Source organism: Lagopus muta, chromosome W (genome assembly GCF_023343835.1).
Source record: "Lagopus muta isolate bLagMut1 chromosome W, bLagMut1 primary, whole genome shotgun sequence".
NCBI classification, from domain to species: Eukaryota; Metazoa; Chordata; class Aves; order Galliformes; family Phasianidae; genus Lagopus; species Lagopus muta.
The window spans coordinates 4,007,139-4,034,400 of NC_064471.1; the positions used below are offsets into that span (position 1 = coordinate 4,007,139).

The 27,262-nt window shown below is 46.1% G+C and overlaps 2 protein-coding genes across 15 annotated transcripts in view; one reads left to right on the forward strand and one right to left on the reverse strand.

Annotated features, from left to right (window-relative positions):
* The window catches only part of LOC125686414 (uncharacterized), a 45,574-nt gene extending 33,962 nt beyond the window's left edge, over positions 1–11,612 (reverse strand). For both annotated transcript variants that reach the window (XM_048930375.1, XM_048930376.1), the window contains exon 1: positions 10,770–11,612. In XM_048930375.1, the coding sequence (XP_048786332.1) occupies positions 10,770–11,612 (843 nt within the window). The remainder of the gene's footprint in view (positions 1–10,769) is intronic.
* LOC125686409 (ras GTPase-activating protein 1-like) overlaps positions 1–27,262 on the forward strand; it is a 259,593-nt gene that overhangs the window by 137,264 nt on the left and 95,067 nt on the right. For all 13 annotated transcript variants that reach the window (XR_007373789.1, XR_007373787.1, XR_007373788.1 and 10 more), the window contains 2 exons: positions 22,885–22,962; positions 25,473–25,630. Coding sequence is in view for 10 of the 13 variants with exons in the window: in XM_048930352.1 (XP_048786309.1) it covers positions 22,885–22,962; positions 25,473–25,630 (236 nt within the window). In the remaining 3 variants the exon portion in view is untranslated. The remainder of the gene's footprint in view (positions 1–22,884; positions 22,963–25,472; positions 25,631–27,262) is intronic.

A 27,262-nucleotide genomic window follows, 5' to 3' on the forward strand; every position in this document is an offset into this window, starting at 1 on the left:
TCGAATATACCCAATGCCTGAGCTTGTTTAACTGCCAGTTTTGCTTGTTGGAAAGCATCCTGTTCGGTTTTCCCCCAGTCCCATAGCTGCCCCTTTTTTGTGAGTCTGTATAGTGGCCTTAGCAGCTGCGCTAGGTGAAGTATAAAGGAACGCCAATAACCCAATATACCTAGAAACTCTTGCAGCTGCTTTGATGTTGTAGGGACTGGGAATGCCTGAACCTTATCTATAACAGCACTGGGTAGCACTTTGGTCTTTCCTGACCAAACCACCCCCAGGAATTTTACGGACAGGCCTGGACCTTGCACCTTTTGGGGATTTATAGCCCATCCCCTTTGTTGCAAATAGGCAGTTAATGAATCAGCTGCCTGTCCTACTACCTCCAGTTAGTCGGATGTCAACAGGAGATCATCAATATAATGATATAGGTTAACATCATCAGGTTTTCTCCAGTCAGCCAGGTCACGCGCCACTAAATTGTGACAATACGTTGGTGAATGCACGTACCCCTGTGGCAGGACCTGAAAGGTCCACTGCCTGCCTCCCCACGTAAACGCAAACTGATCTTGCGATTCCTCAGCAATTGGGATACTGAAGAATGCATTTGCTAGATCTAGGACACAATGATAGGTTTTTCTCTCCCTACTCAATGTGTCCATTAGGGAAGCAATATTGGGTACGGCCGCATGAATAGGCGGCGTGACCTTATTTAATTCTCTGTAATCTACTGTCATCCTCCATGTGCCATCCGACTTTCGCACCGGCCATATGGGGGAGTTATACGGGCTGTGTGCAGGTCTTATAATGCCCACTTTTTCTAATTCCTGCACCGTTCTCGATATTTCATCTTGCCCACCCGGGAGTCTATACTGTCTAACGTTAGTAATCCGGCGCGGTTTCGGCAGGCAAGCAGGCTCATGTTTCGCATGGCCTCTTAATATTGCCTGCACCGCCCGGATACTGATACATCTTTGTCGAAGTCTGAACTCTCCCACAGTTGTTTGGAGAGCCAGACCCCATAGAATGTCTATGCCCAGGATGTATTCTTGGACTGGGGCAATAGACACCTTGTACTCCCGGGGTGGGAGACGCCCAACCCCCAATTTTAACCATGTTTGGGTGACAGGAATAGTCTGTCCCCCAAAACCACCAATCATCACTCTGTCGCCATGAAATTTTTCCGGATCTCCATAGATAATTGATGTTTCTGCTCCAGTATCTACTAGTGCCATCACTCTCTGAATATTTTTTCGGGACCAATAAATCGTTAATTCTACATAGGGCCTCCGGTCCCATCTGGAGGCCCTACGGGGACTAACACCCCTTGTCAGTGCATGAATTGTGCTAGGGCCAGTTCTTTTGCTTCTGATGGCTCAGGCATTGTGGCCCGAGACACCTGAGGTGGCTTCTTTTTCCTGTTTGGAACAATAAAATCTTCTAGGTTCCATGTTGTTGTTGGAACCCTTTCTATAGCTCTTACCCTGGATTTCTTAGGGTAGCTCTGGAATTTTTGATTGTCCTTTAGTTGTCTCCAGAGCTGGAGAAGGACGTGATTGGGTTGGCGGTCGATCTTAGCAAATTGGACCCCAGCCCGAATTAAATCATTAAACATTTGTTTTCGGGATACCCTTATGGGTCCCGATCGAGGAGCTCGAGTAGCCGGCATTCTGGTTTTATTTACCGGCAGGACCTCTGCTTCCTCCAAAAACCGAATATTGCGCCTAGTCCGCAGGCGTTCTGTTTCTCCCAAATCGGCAACTAACTGGGCAACCTGCTGGACTACGGCTTCTGATGCTACAAGGGGATTTAATATTGAAACTAAGGTACCGTACAGATGGGAGGGAGCTTGTTGTAGAATTAAATCTCTCATCCCTGCTGAAAATTTAACCATATCAGGGCCATCAAATGTATCTTCATAGATGGCCTCTCTTACACCCAGTTCACGGATATAGTTCTGAAGGTCCTCCATGGAGGACCACATACCTGTATGTAACGGTATGTCTGATTTATTCGGCCATACCATACGGCAGGCCGCCATTAACCATTCTAATATGGAATGGTTTTCATCACGATATTGATTGCCCACGTATAACCTTTGCCTAAGAGCAGGATGGACAGTCATGGTGGCCAACTTAGATATTTCTGGGCCATTCACCACGACACTTTCTGCCCCAGAATCCCACAGTCTCAATAACCAAGCCGGCACACTTTCTCTGGGCTTCTGCCGAAATCGTTGTACTAAGTCCATTAATTCTGTCGCCGTGTATGGCCGAGCTGTCACATGTAAATGAGTCTGGGCAGGGGGCCATTGATCAGGTGGCACCCCTGCTGGTCTGTCCTGTACTTTTTTTGTTTTTTGGGTTATCACAGGACGGACCTCCAATGGATCAGTTTGAATTGGACATTCAAGGTATGATTTGGATTTCTTGTTGTCCTGATCAACGAAGTCTGTTGATTCAGGAGCCTGGTCATCATTTATTGAAATATTACGAATTTGGCTTACAGGAAGATGTAGAATTGGCTTCTTCCCCGTTAAAACGCCAAGTTCGTGCTCCAACTTTTCAATGCGATCTTTCAAAAGCTGATTTTCGGTTTCTAAAGTATTATTTCTTGAGTCCGCATGATTTAAAGCGGTTAATAGTGGCCATGCCACCATGGAGGCAGCCAATTGTCTTTCTTTGGTAATGAGAATGTCCTTGCCAAGTCCTTGAAAATAGTCTGCCATGCGATATGGGGAGAGATTGCCCATAACACGTAAGGGACCCCATTTTTCAATGATGGCAGCTAACTCGTAATAGGGCGATCCCTCAAATCCTGGGATCTGCCCTGGAATCATTTTCTCTAGGGGAGTATTGTTCTCCCCCTTGACCCATTTATAGAAGTTCCACAGGAAAGACATGTTAATTTCAGTATAATCAGCCTGCCTGGCTCGCCAAGTGTATAACCAAGATGTTATAATTGCAATATAATCAAAAGAGTGAGGCAAAGCAAACAAGGATCACAAAAGAGAATAAGTGGAAGAGCTTACCCTTGGGTTGAGCTCACTAGAAGATATCAAAGAGGAGGATCTCCAGAAGAGATCCTTCCCCTCTGGTAGCCAGCTCTTAAATAGGTCCAGGAGGGGTGGAGCCTGGCTCCACCACTTCCGGCAGCACAGGTGAATTGCCTTTACCTGTGCTCCTCTGGCTGACTCATGGCTCACCTCAGGTGATCAATCAGAGGTTCAGGCCGTGACTCAGCAGTTCCCATACAAATAGCAAAACCACCACGCAAAAAAAATTGAATTATTTGCTCTCCTTTTGTGAAGACTTCTGCTGTATTGCCCCACACAATGATGACATCAATGTACTGCAGGTGCTCAGGAGCACTGCCCTGTTCCAATACAGTTTGGATCAACCCATGGCAAATGGTCGGGCTGTGTTTCCACCCCTGGGGCAAACGGTTTCATGTGTACTGAACACCCCTCCAAGTAAAAGCAAACTGTGGCCTGCATTCTGTGGCCAAAGGAATGGAGAAGAATGCATTGGCAATGTCAATAGTGGCGTAGCATTTGGCTGCTTTTGACTCCAGTTCGTATTGGAGTTCTAACATATCTGGCACAGCTGCACTCAGTGGGGGTGTGACTTCATTCAGGCCACGGTAGTCCACCGTCAGCCTCCATTCTCCACTGGCTTTACGCACTGGCCATATGGGGCTGTTAAAAGGCGAGTGAGTTTTGCTGATCACTCCCTGACTCAACTAGAAGTTGACAAATCAGCTTATGAATGGGGAGCAAGGAATCCCTGTTGGTGAGTTACTGATGCCTGTGCACTGTTTTTGTAGCAATCGGTACCTGTTGCTCTCTTACTCATAGCAACCCCACAACCAATGAATCTTCTGACAGGCCAGGCAAAACAGACAGCTGCTTAATGTTGTCTGTGTCTACAGCAGCTATTCCAAAGGCCCATCAGTATCCATTGGGATCCTTGAAATGCCCCCTTCTAAGATAATCTATACCAAGCATGCATGGAACCCCCTGTCCAGTTACTATAGGATGCTTATGCCAGTTTTTTCCAGTGAGGTTGATTTCCGCCTCCAACACAGACAATTCCCAAGAGCCCCCAGTCACTCTGGAAATATAATTCAGTTCTGTCCCTTTATAACTCTAGGGCATCAGAGTGCACTGGGCACCGGTGTCCACCAGTGCCTTATATTCCTGTGTATCTGATGTGCCAGGCCATCGAATCCACACAGTCCAATACACTCTATTATCCCTTTCCTGCCCCTGGCTAAAGGCAAGGCCCCTCTATTTGTTACCTGCAGTAACGGGAGCAACTTCAGTGGTGATTGATCTGCTTTGTAATTCTCTCACCTGTGCTCGCAGTGCAGGAGTGGGTGTGTCGTGCCACTTCTTCATATCCTCTCCATGGTCACGTAAGTAGTTCCACAGGGCAATGCAAGACAAATTTACTGTGGTCCTTTGCTCAAGTAGGGGGGCATCTGTGTTTGATAGCTGAGACTTTAATCAGTTCAACCAGCTGCTTCAGCAGGTTCCTTTGATCATCCTGGTCTTCATTGGGTGTTTCTGATACTGCCACAGGTTCATCACGATTGATCACTAGGGACAATTCCTCCTGCATGCCATCCTGGCTCTTCTCCATTCTATCTGCTCTTTCTGCCATTTGGCAGATGGCTGATTTGGAAGCATGGGATGGTTGTAATATTTGTTCCTATCTTTGAAGTGCAAGAATCAGTTCAAAAATTGGGGGTCTTCTGCCTAAGTCTTCATATCTATTGGTCGTTTCAAACAATGAACTGGCTTACCTTTCCGGTGCTGTTCTCGTGAGCTTCTGCCATATTTCAGGTGTACTTGCCGCTCTCTCGGGATCATGGTCCTGTTGTGGATCGTTAAAAACAAACTCAGGATCATACAGCATTTCCACTATGGCTGTTTCTCTCAAATATTGGATGCCTTTCTCAACAGCATTCCAGCTTTTCATCTCAGGCTCCAGCTCAACTCTGAAGGGATATCTTTCCTTCACAGCTAATAACATTCATTCCCAGAGGGTGGTGACTGTCCAGACATCTACTAATCCTTCTGTCAATAGCTGAGTCTTGGGCGATGTATCCTAGCTGGCGGGCTTCATTACTATTTAGGGACACGCTACCAGCCCCATTGTCCCAACACTGAAACAACCAGGAGACAACAGTCTCACTCAGGTGTCGCGTAAACTCCTTTTTTATGCCTTGGATTTCAGTCATTTTCAGGAATCAACAAATAGTGGTAACAGTGATTCCCTCCTCATCACTCTCCTCTCTATGTCTCTTACTTTTCTCGGTTGCCTTTCTTGGTGGTGATGGTTCTGAGGAGGGCCCCTCACCTGGATCTTCCTCTATTTCCTCCGCTTCTTCTTCTTTCCAATCTAAACATGTGGACACCCGTTTCCATTTCTGGCCTTCCACAGGGGTAACTGACATTGATACTGGTCCCTCCTGCGATTAATCAAGATTGACTTTGAGGTTTCCCCTTTTAGTTCGGATCTTGGTTTGGAAACTCTCCCTCCAGAATAGAATCATAGAATCACCAAGGTTGGAAAAGACCTAAAAGATCATCCAGTCCAACCGTTCACCTATTCCCAATAGCTCCCAGTAAACCATGTCTCTCAACACAACATCCATTTTTCCTTGAACACCCCCAGCGCCGGTGACTCCACCACCTCCCTGGGCAGTCCATTCCAGTGCCTGACCACCCTTTCTGAAAAGTAATACTTCCTCATGTCCAGCCTGAATCTCCCCTGCCGTAGCTTGAAACCATTCCCTCTGATCCTATCACTAATGACACGAGAGAAAACAGGCCAACCCCCAGCTCGCTTCAACCTCCCTTCAGGAAGTTATAGAGAGCAATGAGGTCTCCCCTGAGCCTCCTCTTCTCCAGGTATTTTATATATATATATATATATATATATAGAGAGAGAGAGAGAGAGAGAGAGAGAGAGAGAGAGAGTATTATATAGAGCTCAATAAGCACAAGCCAAGACCCAAATAAGCTGTTTCTCCTCAGATCTTTCTGAGCTGCACCATCCCTTATCCAAATGCTTGCTTAGTTCCTCAGGGTCCCACAGGTGTTCAAGAGTAAAATCCCAGGATACCGGGGGTCCCCACACTTCTAATTTCTTTCCTAAACCTTTCCATATTCCCTGCCACTCCACATTCTCTGGTTTTGGGGAAAGCTTCTTCCACATAATGTAAATTACTATTGCAGAGAGTACATGCAGAGAGATTGATAGCACAGTACCTAAGCTGGCACCCTGAACATGCATAAGGAACTGGGAAGAACACCTGAAAAACAGTCCAAACATCATATTCATATTGTCTGTTAAATTAGCCAGGATGTATAGGAACCAGGCAGGTATCTCCATCAGCACCCTTAACTGACTATAGGTATGTGCAACTCCGACACAGAACGAGGTGCTTAAAAAGGAACCAATATGTTCCAAAGAACATAAGGGTCCTTAGTCCTCTGTATAGTGCTCTTAAGATGAAGTGAAGACCCATAGTTGCCCGCATTCTCCTCCAATAATTGTCACGGGGTTATCTCTAGATATAAGTTCGTGACGGGGGGCACAAGCTTTGGGGGAAAAAAAAGGACAAAGGAGAGAAGGAAAAAAAAAGGAAAGGGGACTAACAGTTTGCCAGATGACCCGGCCGCCCTGGACCACCTGCTCCGGGAGAGGGGGAAGGACAGAGAGCTAGCAGATAGTTTTAACAAAGAAAAAACACAAAGGCAACGATCTGAGGAGAAAAGGTAATTTACTGAATTTGACTAAATCAAACAAAACAAGAGACAAGAATACCCAAAGTACGAGTCAAACCATGATCGTGCGAGGGAAAGCACGTGCATTTCTCTGCAGTGAGCTGAGATGGCTGAGCCGGGGTGGGAAAGAGAGGCTGGGGTCCTCCAGAGCTCCACCTCACTTCCCCTTCTCACCAGGTCCTCTGGGGATGCCACTCCTCCCCTCCCATCAGGATACTCAAAATGCCAATAAAAGGCAGTAAACAGGATCAGAACATTAACTCTTTAACTGCCACTGGTCCACATGATGCTCTGATGTGGAATACTGACAACAAAACATCACCAAACCACAACAGTAATGTAAAGGATAAGATGGAAAATGTCTCCCTCTCTTTAATGGTGCTATTAAATTGTGCTTAGTGGGTAGATAGTTGAGCTATTATGAATGTGTCAACGGTTTAAGGGCTGGTTCAGCCCAGTTCCATGACGAGCGGGGCAGAGGGATCCACAGATCCACACCTCCAGAAAAAAAGGAAACAGGGGACCCCAAAATAATTAAAAAAAGCAGCACCGATCTGAGGAGAAACAAACTAATCAACAAAGTATATTATCTGAATGCAAGATAACACACTATAATACAATATAATCAGAACTGAAGCTAATAAATCAAATATAACGAGAGAGAGAATGTCCAAAAGGGTGGATAGGCCTCACCACAACGCTGAGGTGAGATGCGCAATCCAGTTGAGTAGCAGGGAGATGGGAGCAGCGCCCACGAGGAAGGGCAGGCGAGAAAGAGCGCATCAGGTGACCTTGCCAGGAGTTAAATTTCCTCTCCCTGACCGCAAAGTCCCCTGGGGAATGTAGTTCTTCTCTTCTGGGCAAGTACCCAGCACTTGAGCATCGACAGTTAAAATCCCAGTGCCCCACATGATGTTATGATGTGGAAAACCAAAAACCAAAAATCACAAAACCATGACAGAATGTTAGACAAAGCCTAAATTTTGTGCTTTATAAAGACTTAAAAAAAATTGTGGATGGAGGATGAAAATGTCAGAATGAAGCTATAGCCTATCTCTTACTTCGCAAAATACCCACTCTGCTCTCTGTGTTAGTGAGCAAAGAGAATGAGGGCGTAGGTTATATGTATATTCAATAGATAACAAGATGTTATGATCACAACACAATCAAGAGAGTTAAACAAAGTAGACAACGATCACAAAAAGAGAATAGGTGGAAGAGCTTAACCTTCGACTGAGCTCACCAAAAAACACCAAGAGAAGTGATCTCCAGAAGAATCCACCCCTTCCAGCAGCACAAGTGAATTCCCTTCACCTGTGCTCCTCTGGCTGACTCATGGCTCGCCTCAGGTGATCAATCAGAGGTTCAGGCCCTGACTCAGCAGTTCCCATACACTCCACCCCTTCACAGCATGAACCAATAATCAGGTTAACAAAAGGGTAAGCATTCTCCAATACAGAGATCCGGTATATCGCGACGCTTATACAATTTTATCGCGACGTGTGTTGGCACAATTCAAGACGAGTGATGATCAGTAGATGTCCATATTCTTCTATGGGCCAGTGCTCGATGATGTGACTGGAGGCATGAGGTCCTGAGGTGCAGGTCCGTTCTATGTTCCATCAGTCCCATGCAGACCATCACCGGGTGTTGTACGTGATCTGACAGCAACACTGGAACGCTTGATGGCATTTTGTTCCTTCCGGTGGTCCTGAAGGCTCACAGACTCACAGGGAGTAATACAGATGTTTCACAGGCCCTGGAGAGCAGACCTTCCCCTCCTGGTACAAGATACAGGCCGTATTTCTATCCTGGGTCAACACTTCCGCTTGTACTGGGGCACGTCCTGGCCGGCTGTACCACATCTTCTGGCCGGATATCTGTGGCTGCATAATGATATCAGGCACCAAAGGGGCTGTCCTGATCTGCCACAGGGACACGATGGGGGTCCCTTTAGCAATAAAGATCGGAGTGTTGACCACAATATCAGTAGGCCATGTACCTATTACTGGAGGGACTACTGAGCCTCCCACCTCCAATAGTCTCCCCCAAGGTGCAAGTAGGCCACACCACTTGGGTCCTACCTGCACCTTCCAGGGCCATTTTATGGGTACCCGGCTCTAAATTCTCAGGAGCAGGGAGCAGAAGATTATTTTTGTTACCAATCTGGGGTCTTACCTGATGATCAGTGCCCGTAATTTGGATCATAAGCAGGGTGGCCCATGTCGTCTGCAACATTCTCAGGGCACTGGGTCTGCCGTCTCGAGGTCTTTCATTCAGGTCCCACAGGGTTTCATACAGTCTTTCTGTCCACCCCTGCAAGGACTGGGAGTCTGTCGTCAGGGCAGCCTTAAGAATACCATTATAACGTTCGATGAGGCCTGCCCCCGTTGGATTATATGGCAGGTGGAATCGCCATTCGATGTTATTTTCTTCTGCCCAGCGCTGTACCGTTGCACCAGTAAACTGAGTCCCTTGGTCGCTCTCGATGACTTGAGGTGTCCCGGAGGCAGATATCAGTTTAGCAAGTGCCTTGATGGTATATGCCTGGTTTGCTTTGGGTACTGGATAGGCCTGCAGTAGCCCACTTGCAGTGTCGACACAGGTCAGGGCGTATCTTGCCCCCTCGGAACGAGCCCGATGTAATTGACCTGCCATCACTGGAGAGGATTGTGTCCCCTAGCAAGATGGGCTGTTGTTTCGGGCAACAATCTCAGTCTCATCTTGGAGCAAGCGTCACAATGCTGGCATGCCTGGATGCTATCAGATAGTTGTATGGGCAGTCCCCACGCTTTAGCAGCTGCCCACATTGTCTTTTGTCCCGCATGCCGTAGCTTCTGATGTAACCAGCGGGCGATGTTCTCAGATGGTGAATTCTCGATCCACCGAACTCGGGCCAGTGTGTCGGCTTCATCGTTTCCCGGTGTATGGGAACTGCTGAGTCACGGCCTGAACCTCTGATTGATCACCTGAGGTGAGCCATGAGTCAGCCAGAGGAGCACAGGTGAAGGCAATTCACCTGTGCTACCGGAAGGGGTGGAGCCAGGCTGCACCCCTCCTGGACCTATTTAGGAGCTGGCTACCAGAGGGGAAGGATCTCTTCTGGAGATCCTCCTCTTTGGTATCTTCTAGTGAGCTCAACCCAAGGGTAAGCTCTTCCACTTATTCTCTTTTGTGATCCTTGTTTGCTTTGCCTTACTCTTTTGATTATATTGCAATTATAACATCTTGGTTATACACCCGGTGACTGTAGGGGCTGATGACCAGAAACATGGTAGACACGTACAGTCCTGTGTTTGACCGTATTCCATATATCTAACCACATGTCTTTGCCCCAGATCGGTCGGGCGTGGATAGTCCATTCCTGGGTGGCCCACTGTGCAATCCAAAGAGTGAGCCCCCGGTACACAGCCCAACTATCTGTGCAGATGTTCAGGATACCATCACCGGGTTCCTTGGTTATAACCATCCACACGGCTCGCAGTTCTGCCCATTGGCTGCTCTGACCATCCCCCTCATCGAACCAGATTGTCTCAGTGGAAGGATGGTATGCTATTGATCTCCACTTGCTCGGGTTTCCCTTGCTGGACCCATCTGTGTACCAGGCATCTTCAGGGAAAGGATATTTTCCCTCCTGAACGGGACTCTTCTCTGGTGCAGCGACCAGTATTTCTTTTGGTGCATCACTGTGATACGTAACTGGGCCTAGGATCTTCTGGAGTTCTTCTTTCAAGGGTGATGAAGACAGACTGCTCCTTTGGCTGAGATAGGCGACCCATCGCGCCACTGTTTGTGCTTGGGCCACCCCTGTCTTAGGAAGGTGGGTCAGATCCTTCACCCACCCCTGAATTGGCAGAGTGGTCTTGACTATAACTGCAGCTGTTTGAGTTATTGGCTCTACTGCCTGTAATGCCGAATAGGCAGCCAATAACTGCTTTTCAATCATACTGTATCTTTCTTCCTCACCGTGCCAAACCTGAGACCAGAAACCAATGGGGGTCCGAACAGAGCTCTGGCGTTGCCACAGGCCCCAACCGAAGCTTTTTTGAGTAACATGAACATCCAACTCAGCTGGCAGGGTAGGATCAAATATACCCAGTGCCTGAGCTTCTTTAACTGCCAGTTTTGCTTGTTGGAAAGCATCCGGTTCGGTTTTCCCCCAGTCCCATAGCTGCCCCTTTTTTGTGAGTCTGTATAGTGGCCTTAGCAGCTGCGCTAGGTGAGGTATAAAGGAACGCCAATAACCCAATATACCTAGAAACTCTTGCAGCTGCTTTGATGTTGTAGGGACTGGGAACGCCTGAACCTTATCTATAACAGCACTGGGTAGCACTGTGGTCTTTCCTGACCAAACCACCCCCAGGAATTTTACGGACAGGCCTGGACCTTGCACCTTTTGGGGATTTATAGCCCATGCCCTGTGTTGTAAATAGGCAGTTAATGAATCTGCTGCCTGTCCTACTGCCTCCAGTGAGTCGGACGTCAACAGGAGATCATCAATATAATGATATAGGTTAACATCATCAGGTTTTGTCCAATCAGCCAGGTCACGCGCCACTAGATTGTGACAATACGTTGGTGAATGCACGCACCCCTGTGGCAGGACCTGAAAGGTCCACTGCCTGCCTCCCCACGTAAATGCAAACTGATCTTGCGATTCCTCAGCAATTGGGATACTGAAGAATGCATTTGCTAGATCTAGGACACAATGATAGGTTTTTCTCTCCCTACTCAATGTGTCCATTAGGGAGGCAATATTGGGTACGGCCGCATGAATAGGCGGCGTGACCTTATTTAATTCTCTGTAATCTACTGTCATCCTCCATGTGCCATCCGACTTTCGCACTGGCCATATGGGGGAGTTATACGGGCTGTGTGCAGGTCTTATAATGCCTACTTTTTCTAATTCCTGCACCGTTCTCGATATTTCATCTTGCCCACCCGGGAGTCTATACTGTCTAACGTTAGCAATGCGGCGCGGTTTTGGCAGGCAAACAGGCTCATGTTTCGCATGGCCTCTTAATATTGCCTGCACCGCCTGGATACTGATACATCTTTGTCGAAGTCTGAACTCTCCCACAGTTGTCTGGAGAGCCAGACCCCATAGAATATCTATGCTCAGGACGTATTCTTGGACTGGGGCAATAGACACCTTGTACTCCCGGGGTGGGAGACGCCCAACCCCCTATTTTAACCATGTTTGGGTGACAGGAATAGTCTGTCCCCCAAAACCACCAATCATCACTCTGTAGCCATCAAATTGCCTCAGATCTCCATATAGATCGGCCGGCGAGGCGGGGATGTGGAGTTGCTCTTTATGTAAGAGAGCAGCTTGAATGTATTGAACTCCACCTGGGGGAGAGTGGTGTAGCAGTGGAGAGCTTGTGGGTAAGAATCAAGGGGCGGGCTGGTATGGCTGACACTGTTGTGGGAGTGTGCTACAGGCCCCCTGATCAGGAGAAGGAGGTTGATGAGGCCTTCCACAAACAGTTGGAAGCAGCGTCACGATCCCAGGCGCTGGTGCTTATGGGGGACTTCAATCATCCAGATATTTGCTGGAAAAGCAATGTGGCCAGGCATGCGCGGTCCAGACGGTTCCTGCAATGTGTTGAAGACAACTTCCTGATGCAGGTGGTTGAGGAACCGATGAGGAGAGGGGTACTGCTGGACCTTATTCTCACTAATAAAGGCTTGTCAGGGAAGTAAAGGTCAGGGGCAGCTTGGGTTGTAGTGACCACGAGATGGTGGAGTTCAAGATCCTGAGTGGAAGAAGTAAAGCAAAAAGTAGGATTGCTATCCTGGACTTCAGGAGAGCCAACTTCAATCTCTTTCGGGGCCTACTTGGAGCTGTCTCATGGGCTAGGGTGTTGGAAGGCAAGGGGGCCTGTGAGAGCTGGTCAGCATTTAAGCAGCTCTTCTTCCAAGCTCAGGATCAGTGCATCCCTGTGAGGAAGAAATCAGGAAAGGGTGGCAGGAGACCTGTGTGGATGAGCAAGGAGCTCATGCACAAACTCAAAGGAAAGAAGAAGGCCCATGAAATGTGGAAAAAGGGTCTGACTACTTGGAAAGAATACAGGAATGTTGTCAGGGTCTGCAGGGATGTGACAAGGAAGGCTACAGCCCACCTGGAATTAAATCTGGCAAAGGGGATAAAGGATAATAAAAAAGGTTTTTTCAAGTACATTAACAGTAAAAGGAAGACTAGGGAGAATGTGGCTCCCCTGCTAAGTGACGGGGGTGTTCTGGTAACGGGGGATGCTGAGAAGGCAGAGATACTGAATGCCTTCTTTGCTTCTGTCTTCAGTGAAAAAGCTCCCCCTCGGGAATCTGAGACCCTGGAGATTAGTGAGAGGACCTGGGGAATGGAAGACCCCCCCTTCTGTCAGGGAAGAGGTGGTCCTGGAGCGCCTAGGCAACATCAATGTTCAGAAATCCATGGGACCCGATGGGATTCATCCACGGGTGCTGAAGGAGCTGGCAGAGGTGATTGCTGAACCACTTTCTGTCATCTTTGAGAAGTCTTGGAAGACGGGGAAGGTGCCTGAAGACTGGAAGATAGCCAACGTCACCCTGGTCTTCAAAAAAGGCAAGAAGGAAGACCCAGGCAATTATAGGCCAGTCAGCCTCACCTCTGTCCCTGGAAAGGTGATGGAACAGCTTGTACTGGATGTCATCTCCCAGACAACTGGAAGAAGAGGAGGTTATCAGGAGTAGTCAGCACGGGTTCACAAGGGGGAGGTCATGCTTGACCAACCTGGTAGCCTTCTTTGATGTTGTCTCTGGCTGGGTGGATGGGGGCAGAGCAGTGGATGTAGTCTACCTTGATTTCAGCAAGGCATTTGATACTGTCCCCCATGACATTCTTATAACAAAGCTGAGGAAGTATGGGATAGATGAGTGGACAGTGAGATGGGTTGATAACTGGCTGACTGGCAGAGCACAGAGGGTCGTGGTTGGTGGTGCAGAGTCCATTTGGAGGCCTGTAACTAGCGGTGTTCCTCAGGGGTCTGTGCTGGGTCCGGTCTTGTTCAACATCTTCATCAATGACCTTGATGAGGGGATAATGGCCACCCTCAGCAAGTTTGCCGATGATACGAAGTTGGGAGGATTGGCTGACACGCCTGAAGGCTGTGTTGCCATTCAGCAAGACCTGGATAGGCTGGAGAGCTGGGCAGAAAAAAACCGGATGAGGTTTAACAAAAGCAAGTGTAGAGTCTTGCACTGGGGAGGAATAATTCCATGCACCAGTACAGGTTGGGGGATGACCTGCTGGAGGGGAGCTCTGCGGAAAGGGACCTGGGTGTCCTGGTGGACGACAGGTTGGCCATGAGCCAGCAGTGCACCCTTGTGGCCAAAAAGGCCAATGGCTTACTGGGGTGCATTAAAAAGAGCGTGGCCAGCAGGTCAAAGGAGGTGATCCTCCCCCTCTACTCTGCCCTGGTAAGACCTCATCCGGAGTACTGCGTCCAGTTCTGGGCTCCCCAGTACAAAAAAGACAGGGATCTCTTGGAAAGAGTCCAGCAGAGGGCCACGAAGATGGAGAAGGGCCTGGAGCATCTCTCCTATGAAGAAAGGCTGAGCGAACTGGGTCTGTTCAGCCTTGAGAAAAGGAGACTGAGAGGGGACCTGATCCAGGTCTATAAATATCTAAGGTGTGGGGAGCAGAATGGCAAGGCCGGACTCTTTTCAGTGGTGAGTGGAGACAGGACAAGGGGAAACGGCTGGAAACTGCAGCATAGAAAGTTCCACACAAACATGCGCAAGAACTTCTTTACAGTGAGGGTGACAGAGCACTGGAACAGGCTGCCCAGGGAGGTGGTGGAGTCTCCTTCTCTGGAGATGTTCAAGACCTGCCTGGATGCCTACCTGTGCGACCTGGTGTAGGGAACCTGCTTTGGCAGGGGGGCTGGACTCGATGATCTCTGGAGGTCCCTTCCAACCCCTACAATTCTGTGATTCTGGGTCCCGACGGAGGAGCTCGAGTAGCTGGCATTTTGGTTTTATTATATTTATATATTTATTTATATAAGCAGGACCTCTGCTTCCTCCAAAAACCGAATATTGCGCCTAGCCCGCAGGCGCTCTGTTCCTCCCAAGTCAGCAACTAACTGGGCAGCCTGCTGGACTATGGCTTCTGACGCTACAAGGGGATTTAATATGGAGACTAGGGTGTCGTACAGATGGGAGGGAGCTTGCTGTAAAATTAAACCTCTCGTCCCTGTTGAAAATTTAACCATATCAGGGCCATCAAATATATCTTCATAGATAGCCTCTCTTACACCCAGCTCACGGATATAGTTTTGAAGGTCCTCCATGGAGGACCACATACCTGTATGAAAAGGTACATCCGATTTATTCGGCCATACCATACGGCAGGCTGCCATTAGCCATTCTAGTATAGAATGGTTTTCATCACATTATTGATAACCCACATATAACCTCTGTCTGAGAGCAGGATGCACGGTCATGGTGGCCAACTTGGCTATTTCTGGGCCATTCACCAAGACACTTTCTGCCCCAGAATCCCACAGTCTCAATAACCAAGCCGGCACACTTTCTCTAGGCTTCTGCCAAAATCGCTATGCTAAGTCCATTAATTCTGTTGCCGTGTATGGCCATGCAGTTACGTGTAAATGAGTCTGGGCAGGGGGCCATTGATCAGGCGGCACCCCTGCCGGTCTGTCCTGTACTTTTTTTGTTTTCTGGGTTATGACAGGACAGACTTCCAGTGGATCGGTCAGAATTGGACATTCAAGGTCTGATTTGGATTTCTTGTTCTCCTGATCAACGAAGTCTGTTGATTCAGGAGTCTGGTCATCATTTATTGAAATGTTACGAATTGGGTCTACAGGAAAATGTAGAATTGGCTTCTACCCTGTTAAAACGCCAAGTTCGTGCTCCTGCTTTTCAACGCAGTCTTTCAAAAGCTGACTTTCAGTTTCTGAAGTCTTATTTCTTATAGCTACATGATTTAAGGCACTTATTAACAGCCATGCCACCATAGAGGCAGCTAGAAGTCTTTCTTTAGTAATGAGGACATCCTTGCCAAGTCCTTGAAAATAGTCCACCATGCGATATGGGGAGATATTGCCCATAACACGTAAGGGACCCCATTTTTCTATGATAGCAGCTAACTCATAATAGGGCAATCTCTCAAATCCTGGGATCTGCCCTGGAATCATTTTCTCTAGAGAAGTATCTTGTGCCCCTTTGACCCATTTAAAGAAATTCCATAGTAAAGACATGATGTTAATTTTGGTATATTCGGCCTGCCTGGTTTGCCTAGTGTATAATCAATAGATATCAAGATGTTATAATCACAACACAATCAAGAGAGTTAGACAAAGTAGTCAACAATCACAAAAAGAGAATAGGTGGAAGAGCTTACCCTTCAGCTGAGCTCCCCACAAAACACCAAGAGAGGTGATCTCCAGAAGAGACCCTTCTCTTTTGGTAGCCAGCCCTTAAATAGGTCTAGGAGGGGTGGAGCCTGGCTCCCCCCCTTCCGGCAGCACAGGTGAATTGCCTTCACCTGTGCTCTTCTGGCTGACTCATGGCTCGCCTCAGGTGATCAATCAGAGGTTCAGGCCGTGACTCAGCAGTTCCCATACAGTTATATTTTTCAGTGTTTCTGTTTATACTGCTTTGTTTTTATTGTTTGAAGCATATTTCCCCCAGTGATTCAGGAAGAGACAGTTAGAGAGCTGCTTCTTCATTTGGATTGTCACAAGTCCATGGGACCAGATGGGCTCCAGCCTAGGGTGATGAGGGAGCTGGTAGGGGTGATTGCTGAGCTGCTCTCTACCATTTATCAGCACTCCTGGTTATCTGGAGAGAGGTCCCAGAGGATTGGAGGCTTGACAATGTGAGTCCCATCTACAAGAAGGATCCGGGGAACTACAGGCCTGTCAGCCTGACCTCGGTGCCAGGGAAAGTTATGGAGCAAATCATCTTGAGTGAGATCACATGGTATGTGTGTGTGGCATCCAAGGGATCAGGCCTAGACAGCACGGGTTCATGAAAGGCAAGTCATGCTTGACCAACTTCATCTCTTTTGATGACCAGGTGACCAGACTGGTAGATGAGGGAAAAGCTGTTGATGTTGTCTACCTAGACTTCAGCAAAGCCTTTTACACAGTCTCTCACAGTATTCTCCTGGGAAAACTGGATACCTGTGGCCTGGACAGGTGTACCCTTCTCTGGGTAAAGAACTGGCTAGAGGGCCATGCCCAGCGGGTAGTAGATAATGGAGTTAAGTCCATATGGCGACCTGTTACAAGTGGTGTCACCCAGGGGTTGATACTGGTGCCCATCTTTTTTAATGTCTTTATTGATGACCTAGATGAGGAGATTGAGTGAACCCTCAGTAAGTTTGCAAACTAAACCAAGTTGGGAGGTAGTGTCAATCTGCCTGAGAGTAGGGAGGTCCTTCAGAGGGATCTGGACAGGCTGGATCGGTGACTGAGGATGGAAACATTCTCGCTTGGGTTAGCGAGAAACCATGGAAGTAAGTGACTGTGGGTGGTACTCGGTATGGGTGGTACTTGGGCTAAGGTGGGTGGTAGTTACAGCGGGTGGGTATGGGTGGTGCTTAACATGTCACGGGTTCACAGGGCGGTCGCGTGTCACGGTATATAGGTAGTTGTTGTGCAGCATTAAATTGGCACTTGAGCTACACCCTATGGGGTGCATTTCTCATGTCCCTGTGCTGGGCAGGGGGGCAGACGGAAAGGGTGCTGATAAGGTGTTGTTATCACGGGTAAGGGGGTAGCAACTCACGTTATGGATTCTGTGCAGCAAGTGGTGAGTATGCTGAAGATGCTGGGAAAGCAGGCAGGGGTTTTGCTGTTGTCAAAAGTCCTGAGGCATTGATTAATTGGATTCAGCGCCGTGGTTACGGGAGTGTTCCTACGGAGTGCTTATATCTTAGGAATTTAGATAAGGAGGCAGAGGAGTTGTGGGAGGAGGTTAAGTCGGGACCAAAGGGAGCTACCTTGGGAAGCTTAGAAAGAGCTCTGAAAGCAGTGGGAACAGAGGAGCGGTATTGGTGTATGGCTCGGGAATTGGTGTTAGGTCAGCTTGGGGAGAAAGTCGAAGAATCGGAGAAGGGGCCTGCAAAGGGGGGTGTAGAGCCTGCAAAGGGGGGTCAGGAGGATGTTGCGGAACTTGAACAGAGCAGCAAGGCAGAGTTAGAGGCCGAGCAACAGGAGGAGAAGTCAGGAATGGATACATCTGGAAGGAGCAGTGGGGCTGGGGGGGACTGTGTCGGGGGCGGAGGATGATGTGCCTTGGGCGGCGCCTGTGTGGCCTCCTGCGGCGTCTAATTGGAGGGTTACTGGGGCTACACCCACGTTCTCATATGTTCCTGGAACAGTGCCTATGCTCACCGCTGGTTCAGTAATGGCACCCATGGCCCCTCCCCCGTATGGTGGGGGGAGTGCCGGGGGGGGGAAAGGCAGCCAGACTCCAATTGGAGCAAAAAGGGGAGGGACAAGAGCAACCGGGGCCGGTGATTGGAGGAGAAGGGGCCGGGCAGGCGGAACAGCAACTGAGTATAGAGGAGGCTGCGGCTCAACGGCTGTTGCATAAGATGTAGGAGACGGTTAAAGAAATAAGTGCAGTTGCCCGATGAGCTGAGCGGGCAGCAAAGAGTGCCGCGTTGAACACCAGGAGCACTGTCACCCTGCAAGGAAATGGAAGGGAGTGGCTTATCAAGGCTAAGGACTGTGTATTGACGGGCTGTCGGCTGCGGACCATTGAGCCTGATGCACCCCCACCCTCAGCAGTTTTTCTGGTTCTGGTGGGTCCAGATGGGACCTGTCAATGGAATCCTGTAGATTATAAAATTCTGTTGCAGTTGAGATCAGCTATTCAGTCAGAAGGAATATTGGGATCAGGTGCGCAGCTGATGTTAGATACTATCGCGACATCAGAACCACTAATGTTTGACTGGTGGCAGATGGCCAGGACAGTCTTAACACCGGCACAATGTACACTGTGGGAGCAACAGGTGAGGACTCAGGCAGAGACGATTATTATACAAGCACAGATGGCTATTACTAAAGACAGAATGGCTGCTAAACTTTTGCCTGTTTGGCACCAAATAATGGAAGGACTTAAACAAATTCAACAAGGAAGAATTTCTTTGGACTATCCCCCATCACCCTCCCTCCCACCCCCACTGCTGCCCCTCACTGCAGAAAGCAGCCATGGTCCGGATTCAATCCGTGGCTCCGACCCCACCCCTGACCATGGAGAAGAGAAATCGCAACACCCCTCCCCATCGTTGCTGCCCTCGGCTCCACCCCCAACGTTTGCCGTTCCGCCCCCACCCTCCGCCCAATCCGTGTCACCTGCTGTTGTGTCTCTGCAGCCTGCGTGTAACTTGGTTAAAGACAATAATGGACCAGCATGTACTTCTAAGGCTACACGAACTTTCCTCCAAGAATAGGGTGTTAGACATATTACAGGCATTCCTCATTCTCCCACTGGACAAGCTATCATTGAGCACACTCATCTGACATTGAAATCTATTCTTAATAAACAAAAAGGGTGAATACAGGAGACACACCACAAGAATGATTATGGACTGGCCCTACATGGATTCCAGCACGATACGTTCGGCCTCATCTCAAGGCAGAAAATAGCATCCAGCCTTTATAATGACTGGGATTGTGTGCTTCTTATTTATTGGTATTGCTTTGTAACTTGTTATATTGCAAATAAGTAGCAGTAGTAGTGGTATGATACAGTGGATGATTTTCCTGTGTTATCAATATAGTCTCAAGAATTAGAGTTATTAGGCGTTATCTAGTTTGTTGTGTTCTTCTTTTATTTTATAGTAGATTGAATGTGAATTAAACAGGATTTAATGTTACCAGTGCTGTAATCTACGGGAATAGCGCTTTTAATGTATTAGTAATGCTCGGTTATGATGCTATCAACCTATCAATTAGTTTTTTCTTGATTTGAAAAGACAAAACCTGGAAATGAGTCCTAGGCAAAGGCACATGCTAAGAGAGCTAACCTTGATAGTTTATTATGTTTTGCAAGCAGATGTTCCACTTGGGCTCTGTATCACACACTGGCCATGTGGATGCAGCGTACAAATGGAAAATACCTTTTGGACCCTGAGAAGAATAAAAAAAAAAGAATCTGTGATGGGTGAGAGAGGAAAAGTGCACCTTGAAGCAGGGGACGCCCTGCTGGCACTGCCTAACACATTCACCACCACCGTGTATTTGTTCTTTTAATAGGTTAACAGTATTTCTTGTCATTATGCTATGTTTGTCTTTCTCACATTTTGAGTATTTTCAATCAAGGCCTTGATTGAGTTATAATGATTATGTTATTAATATTATTAGTGTTACGATTCTGCACAAGGACAGCTGTAGACAAGGACTAATCTTTTTCAACAGATCCAGCATATCTGCACCTCAGCGCACTATTCTTGTTTTAGTGACTAAGAGAAATAACAGTAGAAAGTAGGGGACACAATAGCTTGGCATAGAGAGGGGGGAGATGTGGGTGGTACTCGGTGTGGGTGGTACTTGGACTAAGGTGGGTGGTAGTTACAGCGGGTGGGTCTGGGTGGTGCTTAATGGATCACAGGTTCACAGGGCGGTCACGTGTCATGGTATATAGGCAGTTGTTGCGCAGCATTAAATTGACACTTGAGCTACACCCTATGGGGTGCGTCTCTCGTGTCCCTGTGCTAGGTAGGGGTGCAGACAGAAAGGGTGCTGATAAGGTGTTGTTATCTGGGCTGGGATTGCGTGGAGGATAGCAACAGTGGCGATAACTGTAAATACTTTCTGCGAGTATTTTGTTTTGTAGAGAGGTCTAATCTTAGTGGTTTGTTCTATTTTGAGAGCATGTGTTCCATCTGGGCTCTGTATCATGCACTGGCCATACGGATGTCATGGTTCTATGTTGTTTTTTTGTTTGTTTGTTTCTTTGTTTTTATTTTGGGTTTCAGTATTCCACATTAAAACATCATGTAGTGTACAGGGTATTAAAGTGTTAATGCCCAATCCCAGGTACCTATCCCTGTACATTACAGAAGTCACGGGATCTGGCCCTTCCGGGTGGGGGCTGCGCTCTCTTGCTGCCTTGCAGTGGGTACTGGAGGGTGCTTTCCTAGCCGTTCTAAGCTTTTCAGGTTTGACTCGGTCCCGGGAACTCTCTCTCTCTCTCTCTCATCTTGTCTGATTTATTAATCCCAATTTCAATTAAATTGTATATATTGTGTTATCTTGTATTCCGATATTATAGTAAAATAAGTTTTCCTCCATAGATTGTTGCCGCTGTTTTTTTCCTCCCTTCCTTCTTTCCCATTTTTGTGGGACTGGGGTGGGGGGGGAGGGCAGAGGCCTGTCGCCCCTGTCACGGACATAGATTGATCTGGTCAACTCCGTGACAGATTTTTGGCGCCCAACGTGGGGCTTCTGCTTTTTAGCTTTTAGAAAGAATATCTTTTTCTCTCTGCTCTTAGAGAGCTTCGTTAAGGAGCATTATCAGTAGTTCAGGTTTCTGTGCTGGAAAACCTGACCTTGAAAGACTAGGCGTACTGCCAGTATTCTGGGATATTTGTAAACTTTGAGCACTACTTAGTCTGGGTAGTGCCTTTTTTTCTTTTTTTTTCTTTTTTTTTTCCCTCCTCTTGTTGGCTTCAATTCATTAAGCCTTTGTTTAGCAAGCACCAGCAATGAACCCACTCCTTATCCTGGGGGTGCTGGGAAAAGGATTAAAAGCAATGGTGTTACTCACAACCTACTGGCCAATAATCCATCTCACACTTGTGTGTTTTGGAATTGCATTCATATATAACTACCTAAGGGCACTGATGGAGACACCTATGTTTTACCTATTTGCAATGTGGTATGATTTGAATTTTGACATTTACATCCCAGAAGGAATGGCTAATTTCACAAACAACTACATCCCAAATGGAATAGCTAATTTTACAAACAACACAATGTTCAGACCAGTCTCCAGGCTCTCTTCTCGGTTTGTCAAACGTTTTTTGAATCCTGAATTAACAGTCATGTTGGTGTGCGTGTCATCAATTCTCCTGAATGTATTCCAACGCATTCGTAATAAGGGGAAGGAGTCTCCTCCAAAACTAGAGAATGATGACTGGCAGGGAATATGGAGAGGTTTAGGAAAGGTTTTAGAAGCATGGGGACCCGCAGTGTCATGGGATTTTACTCTTGAACACCTGTGGGATCCTGAGAAACTAAGCCAGTTTCCACTCAGGTCCCTCTCCGCAGAGCTCCCCTCCAGTAGGTCATCCCCCAACCTGTACTGGTGCATGGAATTATTCCTATAGAAGGAATAATAGAAGAGCTGGGATTGTTTAGTCTGGAGAAGAGGAGGCTCAGGGGAGACCTCATTGCACTCTACAACTTCCAGAAGGGAGGTTGTGATGAGGAGGGGTTTGGCGTCTTCTCCCAGGCAGCAAACAGGACCAGAGGAAATGTCCACAAGTTGCACCAGGGGAGATTTAGATTAGACATAAGGCAAAACTTTTTCATTCAAAGAGTGGTCAGGCACTGGAATGGCCTGCCCAGGGAGGTGGTGGAGTCACCATCCCTTGTGGTGTTCAAGAGGCATCTGGATGAGGAGCTACGAGAAATGGTTTAGTACCTTAGTGGATTGTAATGGTGATAGGAGGACAGTTGGACTAGATGATCTTGTAGGTCCTTTCCAACCTCGTGATTCTATTATTCTATATGCAGTAAAATATGATTGCGATACAGAAATGGAGGAGAGAATGATCAGAACAGTTTGACTTGTCATTTTTTTTCAGAAACCAAGTCTGACTTCATTTTATATATTGTTTTTAATTTAATGCAATGTCATTAATTTGGAAAATCATTAAAGGTCATGCTGTATTACTAATGCTTGATATTTCTAAAAGAAAATCAGTTTGGCAAATGCTTTTTGTTTAACTGAGTAAAGATGATTTTTGCTTTAATATTTAAATTTTCATGCTTTGAATTGCATACAAGTTGATTCCTTTCAATCTAAAGAATATCTTGATGATGATGAGTCTGACTTTTACACTTTTCTGTATCTTTCTCTCTTAGGACTGGATGAAATCTCTGCAGATGTTTTGCAGTTTAAGAAAAAACAGTCCAGGGGCATCAAATAAACGTCTACGTCAGGTGAAGTTATATGGATAGTGATGTGTGTGTGTCCTTTTCACAGAATGATGCTTATATGTCTCAGAACTTTCATTTCAACAATAGTAAATTTTGCATGCATTTTATCTTTTGGACTTACACAGTTTCTTTCTTAAACCAACCAGAATGACTTCCACTTTGTTATAATGTCTATGTACATATAGAAAAAAAAATGCTTTTTAGGCAGTCAGCAGAGGATTTGCTAAGCATTAATTTCTGACCACATTTGAGTAAAAGCATCAAAAATTATTCATTTGTATTACCTTAATTCTTAAAATTCACTGGGTTTGATAGACTTACGTCACATTTAATGAAAATACTAGCATAACTGACTGTGCTTGTGACTTAACTTATTTTTGTCTTTTGAGAGTACTGTTGTGGGCAGAATTTTTCATAGATAAAGGATGGGTAGTCATAAATGTCTAAATCTGTGATGATTAAAGAATAATGGGAAAATACTTGAAGAATTCCTGGTATCTTTGAATGCTAGGAACATTGGAGGAAGCTGTTTTAGCAGTCCATTAAAAGAAAAAAAACTTTGTGGGTTTTTTCTTTTAGGAAACAAAATTATTATTACTCCTGCAGAACCAAATTAATGTAGGTGAACTGACATATGAACCAGCAGCTAAAAATTGGGAGCCAAAAAAGAAAAGCACCTACAGTAATGATATGAAATTCTGAATTCTGTATTTCAAAAGGAAATTAAGCATTAGGCTGCATGAAGGAATACAATAGAAAATGGATACTGTTTACGAGGGCTGTTCTGAAAGTAATACCTACTGTTTTATTATGTTGGCCCACAATATCAGAGGTGGATGTTGGTTGTATGGCAGAAGAGATTGAACCTTCCTGCCAACATTCCATTACATTTCGTGGCTGTGCACACATTCTGTGGTAGCAGAGGGACAGTCTGACAAAATGGCCTCTGACATGGAAGTGTGTATGAAGCAAAGGAGTATCATTGAATTCCTTCATGCAGAAAAAATTGTACCCATTGACATTCATCAATGCTTGGTGAACGTTTATGGAGACCAAACAGTGGATGTTAGCACAGTGAGGCAGTGGGTGGTGTGCTTTAGCAATGATGCTGTTATGGCAACTGTGAAACAGTGGGTCACCTTCACTGGTGCAGATTTTTATAAGTGTGGCATGCAGGCTCTTATTCATTTCTGATGAAAATGCATTACTTTTGGAGCAACGTACGTAATATTTGTGGTGTTCTCATTTAGGATAGAGTTAGCTTGATACAAGATAATAACAAAATATATAAAGGGATTTTCGTTACAGACTAGAATGAGTAAAAGAAGTTCCAGTTAAATAAGTATAGTGTGGGAAGTATTGGATTATTTAGGGGGAAAGTATAAAGGAGCATGAGTGATCAAGGTAGATAAAGTGAATAAACACACACGTACCCAAAAAAAAAAAAAAAAAAAAAAAGGAAACACAATAAACAACCACCAAACACTTAGATGTCTGACTTACAGAAACGATATCAGGGAGCTTAAATTTAAGAACAGAAAGGGAAGCAGATACTACATCAATTAGTTTTGTTTTCACGTTCTCCAAAGTATAATGAAAAATAAGAGTCTACAGTTTTTCACAGAATCATAAAATGGGTTAAGTTGGAATGGACCTCTGGAGGTCATCGGTCCAAATTTGCTAAGTAGTACTAAATTTGATTAGTAATAATTTTAATGACATAATCTACCTTCTAAGAGACTTTAAAGAAACTTTAAAGAAAGACTTTAAAGACTTTAAAGAAATTTTGAATTGTTATATATAATTTTCTTCAAGGTTTCTTGAACTGTCCTTTGAAACTTCTGGTACTGAATATTTGAATTTAAATGGAATGTTGACTTGTTCAAGTGCAGTATTTTCTGTATTTGTCTAATTTGACTTGAGTTTATACTGGTAGATGTTGGATTCAGCCCTGAATTGCATGCAATTCATAAGTTTGTAAAATAGTAGGCTGCTTAAAACACTTAATATAGATGATTTTAGAAAGTTTACTTTTCATTTTCTGGAATTTAGGTTGCTAAATACTATTACTTTGAGAATCTACAGTACCAATTGTTTTTCCCATTAAAAGGAAGATATTAGTGTCAAACAAAGGAATTCTATGTAATCTGTTAGGAAGGCATAAAATATGACACGGTGTTTGGAATTGTCTGTGGCTCTTATTCCAGATACAGATCTCAGACTTGAACAGAATTTTCTATGCATAGAAAAGTTAGTACTTGCAAATCTTAATGTCTCTTAGTAGTGGTTTTAAAAGGAAAAAATTAGTTAAAACTATGGTGGTGGAGACTTATTTTCAAGTTATTTAAGTTGCTCTTAAAATCTTGTTCCATTACTCCTGTTTTCTGCTCTTTCAATTACAAAATTATTGTTTATATTTTATATTTATTCTTTAACATTAACATTCACATGGGGGGATAAGTCTTTCTTTTTTTTTTTTTTTTTAAGAAATAAATTTTGTGTATTTTCTTTAGGTCAACAGTCTTATTTTGCATGTAGAAGAAGCTCATACACTCCCAGTAAAACATTTTACTAATCCGTACTGTAACATATACCTGAATAGTGTCCACGTTGCAAAAACACATACCAGGGAAGGGCAGAACCCTGTATGGTCAGAAGAATTTGTCTTTGAGTAAGTCTTTATCTTATTGAATTACTAAATTTCACTCAAATGGAATGCAGCTTTAAATGTTCTTTACACTCTACTGTGTTGTGTATGCTTTTAAAAATCATAGAAGAATCATAGAGTTGTAAAGGACCGTTAAAGGCCATCTAGTCCAACTCCCCTGCAATGAACAGGGACATCCACAGCTAGATCAGGTTTCCCCAGGGCCTGATCCAGCCTCACCTTGAAAGTCTCCAAGGACAGGGCATCGACTATATCTCTGGGCAACCTGCGCCAGTGCCTCACCACCCTCACTGTTAAAGGACATTTTCCTTATATCCAACATAAATCTACATTCTTTGAGCTTGAAATCATTTCCCCTTGTTCTACCACCACAGACCCTGCTAAAGAGTCTGTCCCCTTTCCTGTAGCTCCTCTTTTGATATTGAAAGGCTGCTCTCAGGTCACCTTGCAGCCTTCTCTTCTCCAGGCTGAAGAGCCCCAACTCTCTCAGCCTGTCCTCATAGGAGAGGTGTTCCACCCCTTGGGTCATTTTTGTGGCTCTCCTCTGGACACACTCCAACAGCTCCATCTCTGTCCTGTACTGAGGACTCCACATTTGGACGCAGCACTCCAGGTGAGGCCTCACCAGTGCAGAGTAGAAGGGCAGGATCACCTCCCTCGCCCTGCTGGCCACGCTGCTTTGGATGCAGCCCAGGATACGGTTGGCTTTCTGGGCTGTGAGGGGACACTTCTGGCTTGTGTCCAGCTGCTGCCATCCACCAGTACCCCCAAGTCCTTTTTGGTGGGGCTGCACTCAATCCTTTCTTCCCCCAGCTTGGGTTGGTAGTAGATGTTGCCTCAACCCAGGTGCAGACCTAGCACTTGGATTTGCTGAACCTCATGAGGTTCACCTGGGCCCACTGCTCAAGCCTGTCTAGGTCCCTCTGGATGGCATCCTATCCCTCTGGTGTGTCACAGCACCCCACAGCTTAGTGTCATCAGCAAACTTGCTGAGGGTGCACTCAACCTCACTGTTAATGTCACCAATGAAGATCTTAAAGATTATTGGTCCCAGCACCGACTCCTGGGGGACACCACTCGTCACTGATCTCCATCCAGACATGGAGCCATTGACCACCACTCTCTGGACTCAATCCTGCAGCCAGTTTTTCATCCATTGAACAGTCCACCCATCAAATCTACAACTTTCCTACTTGGAGAGAAGGATGTTGTGGGGGGCCGTGTCAAAGGCCTTATTGAAGACCAGATAGATGACATCACTGGCTCTTCCCTTGTCCATTGATGTAGTGAGAGCATCATAAAAGACCACTAGGTTGGTCAAGCAGGATTTGCCCTTGGTGAAGCCATGCTGGTTCTCCCTGTCCTCCACATGCCTTAGCATAGCTTCCAGGAGGATCTGCTCCTTGATCTTCCCTTGCATAGAGGTGAGACTGATAGGATGGTAGTTCTCGCAATCATCCTTTTTACCCGTCTTAAAAATGGGTGTGATGTTACCTTTTTTCCAGTTGCCAGGGACTTCACCTGATTGCCATGTCCTTTCAAATATCACAGAGATGGGCTTGGCAACTACTTCAGCCAATTCTCTCAGGACTTTGGGATGCATCTCATCAGGACTTGCGGATGTTCAGGTTCCTC